The following is a 9,555-nucleotide window of genomic DNA, read 5'->3' on the forward strand; positions in this document are numbered from 1 at the left end:
AAAAAAAAAAAAAAAAAAAAAAAAAAAAAAATCAGTGGGTTGGGGGTGTGGCTCAGTGAGAGAGCACTTGCCTAGCATGTGGGTTCGATCCTCAGCAACACATAAAAATAAATAAACAAATAAAATAAAGGTATTGTGTCCATCTACAACTAAAAAATATATTTTTAAAAAAGGGCTAGATATGTGGCTCAGTGGTAGAGCACCCCTTTGTTTAATCCCTAGTACCAAGTGCCGCAGTCTGGCTGGGCACAATTCAGGAGCCACTTGTCAAAAGAAACAAACTTTATTTTTAGAACCACACACGCCAAACAAAACAGCTCCTCAGGAAAAACCTTCAGAGCCCAACTGCCACCACCGGCTTCCCACAAGCCTCTCAACCTCCCCCACTCCTCCTGCTCTTGAGGCCGATTGGCTGGGTCGTGTGGGTGGAGCCAAAAAAAGTCCCCCAATGAGCAGCTCCATGGTCTGAAAGGGCGGGGAAACAGCCCAATGAGCATCACCGCAGAGGAGCCAATCAGTTGGCAGCTAGAAGTTGCTGGGGCCGCTGTGAGCCAATCATCAGCTGGCAGCTGGAAGTTTGCTGGGGCCCCTTCGACTGTGGCTCTCAACACCAAGCACACATAAAATATTCTAGCTAGCAAATATGGAAGAATGACAGATTTAGAAAATCCCTATTTTTCAATCCCCCGTGAAATAATTGATTTTAGCAACAATCATCAATAGATGAAACTATTGGATGAAAAGTTGATGGGTAACTTTACATGGAAGGTGAAAGTTACCCAATGAATCCTCCAGTCAATCTACTCATCATTAAATACAGGACAATTGGACAATGCATCCTGATGTGATGGAATACAAAACATAGATAGAGCACCACCTATGAAAACTCTTTCCAAATGCTGAACTTGAATCTTACTAAGCCTGTACAGCTAACACTCATTTATAGGAAATACAGAGAACAGATGAACAAGTTAAATGATACTGTATGCAACTAGCAGACAAGTCCAGAAAGAGGTACATTCTGCAAGATGATGTCTAGTTTAACAAGTCAATGATGTCCTACTTTTCTAATGGTGGAAAAAGAAGGGAGACTACTTTAAAGTACAGAGACTTAACAAACACAACGAAAGACAATGTGTGGGTCATCTTCACTTGTTAGTTTGAACAAATCAACTGTAAAAATAGCATTTTGAGATACCTGTAGAATTCTGATTATAGACTAGGAGTTAGACAATATCAAACAAGTGTTAATTTTTTGTAGATCTTATAATGGCATTCTGATTTTATTAAAAATTATTGATAAGTATTAAATATGGGCAAAATTAATCACAGTGTTCCTGTACTATTTTCTCTACTTTTGTGTAAATCTGAATATTTGTAACAGAAGATTTAAGGAGTGGTATACTGGATATGTCATAAAACTTTATAGGCCAGATTCAGAAAACAAACATCTTAACATTATGGCAGGAATAAACTACTGAGGGACAATCACATGTTAGTTTAATATCTCGAAGATCTCAGATAGAAAGCAGATGATACATTTGGATAGCTGCTAGGAGACTCAAAAAGAGGTTCTAGTAATTATAAAAACAACAATGTTAAATATGCCTATGAATATTTTGAAAGCCACTGTTTGTGAAATATAAAAGTAGAAAAAAATCTCCCCAAATCAATATAATTTTATGTAATGTTTGGTTTCAAATATTTAAATAGGAGTAAATTAACAAATTAAACATTATAAGTAGACATTCAACCACTTATTTATACATCTAGCAGTTTATGTATTTAGGTAGGTCAATAATATTTTTAAAATTATTTCATGTCACCTTATATTTAAGCATGTATGGGGTATGTGTATGTGAGCTTGTGTTTACATGTGTGTGTGCACATGTATGTGCACAAAGAATCTATAAAAGTATTATATATGAAACCATCAATAGTCTCTTTCTAGAGGTTTCCTCTGTACAGGGTAAGTGGAAGGCTAAGCGACAAGTATTGGAGGGACACACATTTCACTATCAATTCTTCTGTGCCTTCTGAATATTATGCCAAGTCCAAGTATCACCTACTCTGAAAAAAGTAAACTTAAACAAATAAAAAACAGTGTAGCCTATATCTTTCAAGTTGTTTTATAACATACCCCTAACCTATCTTTCTAGCATTATTTCCTATTAATTTTCCTGCCAATTGGACTTTTGTATATCCATATATTTTATTCTTCTGGTCTTTTCAATATGCATTTAACGAATACTGAGTATTCACTCAATGCCAGACACTTTTGCAGACACTACAGATATCAAAGGGAATGAATCCCATAGTATAAAGTAAATATTCACTTGATTTCTTTCAAATGAAATTTCCCATAATCCCAACTTGTTAACTTCTTACATCTTCTCAGGTCACTACTCAAATGTACACTGCTCTACGAATTTTGACCTCACACCCCCTCCCTGGCTATAAATCATTTTACCTCCCTTTCTTTTCCCATAGCTCTTGGTAGGTAAATTTTAATACTTGCTGTATTCTGCTCTGCATAATAGTAGAACATGGGTAAATCTTTCACTCCTAATAATAACTAGCATTAACTAAGTACTTATGCGCCATGGAGTGCACTAAGCACTTTAAATACCTTCTCTGTATTTCAAAACTTTATGAAGTATGTGCATTATGCTTTACTATGAAGGAGAAACTGATGCTTAAAGAAATTAAACAATTTGTTCACAGCTTTCTGAGTTTACAATCTTGCCTCTTTTTAAGGAATTTTACCTGTCTAGACAAACTAAGGTGTAAGAAGTAAATACATGCTGATGCTGGTATAATCTATAAGGTTCTGAAGGGCAGAAGACAGAAAAGGACAATTAGGATCAGAGAAGCCAAGGAGGGATCTATGGGGGAGATGAAGATAAGTGTGATAAGTGTGAAGATAAGTGTGTGGGCAAAAATATCAGAGAAAGGCATATGCATGGGGGAAGGGGATATGCTTATATTTTGATACAATTCCCCTTTTCTCGCTGTCAGATATTTAGGGGGAAAATGAACACAGAAGTCGCTGTGAAGTCCCAGAACCTGATTCTGAACAGTATTATATACATAGTAGGCACAGGATAGAAGTTCACTGAAAGAAAAATGTATTTGTTAAACTGGTTCTAAACCATCTCTTTAAAGTTGCTGCCTCACAATTTTTTTATTACATTGTTGAAGAGAAAATATAACATGAAACTGACGGGAAAAGGGGCTTATTTTTCAGTGCATTCTCATTTAAGGAAAGGTCTTAAAGTAAATTCAATGTATTAATGAGAAATCTGTGGGAACAGCTGCTAACATTAGTAAATTCAGCCCTCTGTTACATAGCTACTACTTATTTGGGAATTATACAGGCTTGCCAACGAAGGCGGCTAATGGAAAATAAATATTTGATTTTGTTGTCTCATCCTACCACATTTATCAAACAAGTTCATTTACATAACTATCCTAGAGAATGAAGATTCTTCTGTTTCCACCACATACATCTCAGATGAATTCATGTTATTAATGACAATTTGGGAAGTACCTTCCTTCCTTCCATCCCTCCCTTTTTTCTTTCTTTCTTTCCTTCCTTCTTCTTCCTTCTCTTCCTTCTCTCTCTCTTTGTCTCCCCCCTCCTTACCTCTCTTCATAATTTCACTTTGTATGCATGTGCTCAAAATGTCTGGCTGATTTTAGAACACTTTTCACAGCAAACAGAGTGAAATAATATCATCTTTAGCTTTTGACTCTTCAGCTATGTCTTCAAATTATTAGACTTGGAATTCTGAACTTGACTTATGGATGATGGATCCCAATGCTCTGGCTCCAGGCCTGAATGCTGGGGTGGCAGAAACCCATTCTGGAAAAAATTTAGTTTTCCAAGTAGTCAAGGGTGATTAATGAAGAGGTTTTTTCTTAAATCTGGTTCCCAAGAGTGAGCTGTTGTGTTCCCTGAAGCTGAAAATGGAATACTTGGGTTGATTATTCCTAGCATTGAATGGTTACCGAAACGATTTGAATGATGCCACAACAATAGGTAAAACAAAACAATAAAAACCCCACACTTAATGAAAAGAAAATAAAAGGTCTATATATTGAGAGTAGAACTAGTTTGTCTAATTTAGGCCAGTAATTCATGGAAAAATAAATTGAGAGCCATGTAAGTAAAAACCAAGTTAATGTATGAGTGGTTTTCTGAATCTGCAGAGAAAAAAAAGAAATATTTTGCTCATTCACTTTAAACTTAACAACAGAGAATACTAAGAACAAAAAATAAATTAGTAAACAAATGATAAAATCACATTAAATAAGTATATTCAAGTTGCTAGATTATATATTAAAAGCTATTTTGAAAATACATCTTGATTTTATAAAAATATATATTGAGGTTTATATTATGACCATTTGGAATGTGTGTGTGTGTGTGTGTGTGTGTGTGTATGAGAGAGAGAGAGAGAGAGAGAGAGAGAAACAGAGAGGACAGTAGAAGGGGAAGCAAACATGCATGAAAAAAGATGTGTGCAATATCCAAAGGACAAAGAATAAGACGTAGTGAGAAAGACTAAATCATTATGGGAGATGAAGATACACTGACGAGAGCAAGAGCCAGAGCAAAAACACACAAGTCACACATGCATACACACATGAAAAGCCAGAGGAAAGAGAAAGCTATAAAGACAAACATTTTCATTATTCAACAAATATTTATTGATGCAAAAAACAGTTCCAGAGCAATGGGGGCAGCAGAGGAGGGAAGCTTGGTAGTTAAACTTTGAGTGCAGCCAAAATGAAGTTGGCTGTTGACCATAACTGTATAAATTTTTTTCAAGGCCTAGTATAGGTGGAAGCACTATGCTAGATACTAAAGGAGACAAAAGGAGAAATAAAATAGAATCCTTATCCTCTAAGGCTTATGAAAAGGTTGTTCGCCTGCAAGTGAACTATCTGGTGATTTCACCATTCTTTAAAATGATGAACTCAGTGGAAATTTAAAATAAACTTTCCTGCAGAAGGCAAGCAGAATTTCTGCTTTGATGTTTTAGTTTAGATTATCCAGACTTTACAAAGGTACTCAGAAATAAAGAACTTTACTTTTCACCTTTAGAGGTCAGGGTATAAATAACAGGCAGAAGGGGAAATCTCTTTGGTATGCAAAATTGCTTGGTGGCCTAATCTTTGTTCTTGTAGGAATTAGTCTTGCTTCATTACCTGGGAGATATTTGAAACCATTTCTTACTTTTTTTTTCCTTTTTAAATTCAATGCTATTGTTGGCTCAGTTGGGTCTTGGCGGGAATGAACAATCAAAACAAAATCATAACATCTCTCATTCCCACCTCTAAAAAAGAATTTTGTTTGAAGAAAGCTCTTTGTGACTAAATAAATAAACAAATAGCTCCCATTTAATCCTACAATTATAGCAGTTCTGTCCATTAGAAAGATAATGTGAGGTGGAAATAGGACAAAGGGTATTATATCAAACAAAAAGCTTCTGCATAGCAAAGGGAAAAAATAAAGCAAAGAGACAACTTACAGAATCATAGAAAGTATTAACAAACTATATATCTGATAAGAAGTTAATATTCAGAATATACCAGAAACTCAATTCAATGTGAAAAAGGATACAATTTTTTTTACAAAAAGGGTAATAGGGCTGGGGAAATAGCTCAGTGATAGAGGCCTGGGTACAAATAGATAGGTCCTGGGTTCAATCCCCAGTACTGGAAAAAAAAAACAAAACCAAAAAAAAAAAAAATAGACCTGAGTAGATATTTCTTAAAAAACACATACAAATATCCAACAGGTATCAGAAAATAATGTTCAACATCACTCCTCATCAGGGAAATACAAATCAAAATTTCAGTGAGGTATCATTTCAGTCCGCTAACAAAGACTATCATCAAGAATACTAAATATAACAAGTGTTGGCAATAATGTGAAGAAAAGGGAACCCTCACATTCTGTTAGTGAGAATGTGAATGGAAGTTCCCCAAAATACTAAAAATAGAATTACCATATGACCTAGTAATTCCATTACTGGTAATATAGCCAAAGGAAATCAAATCAGCATGTCAAAGACATATCTGAACTCCCCTGTTTACTACAGGACTATTCACAATAGTGAAATAGAATCAACACAATTATCCATCAACTAATGAATTGATTCAGAAAATATGGTCATATATGCAATGGAACACTATGCAGCCATTAAAAAGAATGAAATCTTGTCATTTGCACCAACATGACTGGAACTGGAGGATAATAAGTAAAATAAGCCAGACAAAGAAAAATCGTCCATGAACTCACTCATATGTAGAATGCAAAAACGTTGATCTTATAGAAGTTAAGAGCAAAATAATGGTTACCAGAGGCTGAAGAGTGTAGTGGGGAAGAAGGGTTGGGGACAGACTCATCCATGGATACTAAATTATAGTTAGGAGAAATAAGTTCTGATGCTCTATTTCACAGTATGGTGACTATAGATCATGATAATGTAACGTATATTTTTAAAAAGCTGGAAGAAAAGACTTGGAATGTTTTCAGCACAAGGAAGTGATAAATACTGGAGGAGATAGATATGCTCACCCTGATTTGAATATCATGTGATATTTGCATGTACCAAACATCACACAGTTGCCTATAAATATGTACACCACTATGTCAATTTGTAACAACAAAATATTTAGAAAGAAAAAGAACCTAATATAAACCCTATTATAAACCTCCTAGTGTTACAGTTTAAAATGTTTTCAAAAGTACAATTAATTGTAATAATATATTTTATTTAATTCAACATATGTTGTTTTATCATTTCAAAATGTAATCAATATACAATTTACCAAGGAGATATTTCACATTCTTTTTTCATATTGTTTCAAAATTAGATGTATATTTTATATTTACAGCATATCTCTTGATTTGGACTAGCCAAATTGCAAATGCTCCACAGCCAAATGTAAATATGACTACCATATTGAATAACAACGATCTGGAGGGCTATTTCCAAATGGAGTGTATATCTCACCTTTACTGATAGCACTCCCAGAGTCTTCACCGATTAAAATAAAATCTAAAACCAGATTTTCTTTTCTTAGTCCTCTTCAACGCATGACATTGTCCGTTTACAACTTGTCTTGTAGTATTTTCCATTGAGGAACAAAGCAAATGAATTGAGGATTGTGACTTAGGAAGGCACAGTTTTTTATACAGAACTTTTCTACTTCAAACACTGTTGCTGACTCAGGCCCTCCCATTTAGTATCACACTAAGGCCTAAGAGATATACCTAATTATAGCTGACTTGCAGAACCGTTGACCCCTCCCTTCAGTTCCAGTGATCTAACACTGGTTCCCATGTCTAGCTGATGATCAGGAATATCAGGAACTTTTTGCAAAGTTTTGATTCCTAGAGCCCATGACAGACTTCTAAGTCAAATCTCTGGCACCAGATCCTTGGGAATCCAGCAGATATGTTTGTAGATTTAATTATCAGTCAGTCTGCCAGCTTGAAAGACCAAGATTGTAAAACGCAAACATAATCCAAGAAATGACAAGCATGAATTGGCAGGAATCCAAGCTGTTATTAAATTTTAATACCTCTTGCTGGTGCTCATCTTTTGATATCTCAAATAACCATCACTTACCCTTGACCAATTTTTTCAAATCTTGTGTACTTTTTCTTTGGGTCTCCAACACTCACAATGCTTCCTAAGAGAGAGGTGGGGAAACAGGGAGAGAGAGAGAGAGAGAGAGAGAGAGAGAGTGTTAAACTGATTAATTGATTTCTCTCTAATAAAGTCAATGACAAAAATTAAGCAAATACTCTCATATTTATGAAACATGCTACTTTTCGTTTGTTTTAAAAACAAATAGTAACATATGAATTAAAGTGGTAATAATTACCCATGATGCTTATATTAAAGTTTGATGATGTTTTTATGTTTTTTTTAGTTGTATGTGGACACAATACCTTTATTTTTATTTATTTATTTTTATGTGCTGTGGAGTATCTAACTCAGTGCCTCCCCTCACATGTGCTAGGCAAGCACTTTACCACCAAGCCACAACCCCAGCCCAAATTGATGATGTTTGGAAAACAAAACAGGGTTGGTCACAAAGTTTTCATAAAATAATATTGTAGATTAGGAAATGAAAACATCTAAGAATTTTTTTAGACACTTTTATTAAACTTTATTATTGGAAAGACGAATTCTCTGACTTGGAATAAAGTTAATCACTACACTACATTTAATTCTGCTATACAAGTTTCTACTGAGTAATTACTGTACACCTAGTTCTGTGCTAAGGACAATGAGGGATAGGGATGGGTATAATGAAGAACAAAGTATGATCATAAAGTAATGAGACTTTCACTTTTTAAAAACATACATCCCTGGACCTAGGGCCCTACCAGTGCTTCAAATATTTAAATGGCATTATTGACATAGGATTTACATACCATAAACTTCAGCCATTTAAAGCACACAATTCAATAGTTTTTAGTATATTTGCAGACTTGTGTAAACATCATCATGATGTAATTTTAGAAAATTTCATCATTTTCAAAAGGTACCTTGTACTTGTTAGCAATAACTCTCTATTTTTCCTGTTTTCTAAACCACCTCTAAGAAAGCACTTAAAAGTTTCTGATCACTGAAGGATCAAAACCAAATTCTCTAGTTGTGCACAGGTCCTTCACCATCCAGTACCATCTGGCTCCTATTAACCAGTGTTAGTATTCTTCAGTATTCTTCTTCTCTCTCTCTGTACTACCTTGAGTTTACATGCCATCACTATCCAATGCATAGGTCTTCATATAGACTTTCCAATTCCCCTTCCCATCTAACTCATGAATTCATAATTATCATTTAAATATAATCTTAAAACACTCTCCCTTTTGAAGTCTTCTCTGATCCCTCTAATGAGAATCACATGCTTTTCCTGGAGGCCACGAAATTTGGCTTTTCATCTCCAACTTCAGTGCCTAGAACAGTGGCTGCCACTCAACAAATATTTGTCTATTAAATGGATTAGAATAAGAAATTATGGGGCTGGGGTTGTGGCTCATTGGTAGAGCACTTGCCAGGCATGTGTGAGGCACTGGGTTCCATCCTCAGCACCACATATAAACAAATAAAATAAAGGCATTGTGTCCATCTACTATAAAATGTTTTTAAAAAAGCAATTATGTAGGGGCTGGGATTGTGGCTGAGCAGTAGAGCGCTCGTGTAGTACATGTGAGGCCCTAGGTTTGATCCTCAGCACCACATAAAAATAAATACAATAAAGGTATTGTGTCCAACTACAACTAAAAAATAAATATTTTTTTAAAAAAGCAATTATGTATTTGAATGCTGTGCTGTGTCTATAGATGATGCCTCATGCAAATTTAGACAATATCTATTCTCTGGGCCAATGGACAGCTTGATTCATATCTAATCATATTCAGAAAAAAATTAGTAAAGTGTTTCACTCATGGACTATTCATCAGATTGTTGAGGTGGTTCTTGCTATTTTTTTTTTTTTTTTTTTTTTTTTTTTTTTTTTTTTTTT

The 9,555-nt window shown here is 34.8% G+C and overlaps 1 protein-coding gene across 20 annotated transcripts in view; it reads right to left on the minus strand.

Moving 5' to 3' along the window:
- Pak3 (p21 (RAC1) activated kinase 3) overlaps positions 1–9,555 on the minus strand; it is a 251,415-nt gene that overhangs the window by 38,454 nt on the left and 203,406 nt on the right. For all 20 annotated transcript variants that reach the window (XM_048796901.1, XM_048796903.1, XM_048796900.1 and 17 more), the window contains one exon: positions 7,647–7,710. In XM_048796901.1, coding sequence (XP_048652858.1) covers positions 7,647–7,710 — 64 coding nt within the window. The remainder of the gene's footprint in view (positions 1–7,646; positions 7,711–9,555) is intronic.

This window comes from Marmota marmota, unplaced genomic scaffold (genome assembly GCF_001458135.2).
Source record: "Marmota marmota marmota unplaced genomic scaffold, marMar, whole genome shotgun sequence".
Classification (NCBI taxonomy): domain Eukaryota; kingdom Metazoa; phylum Chordata; class Mammalia; order Rodentia; family Sciuridae; genus Marmota; species Marmota marmota.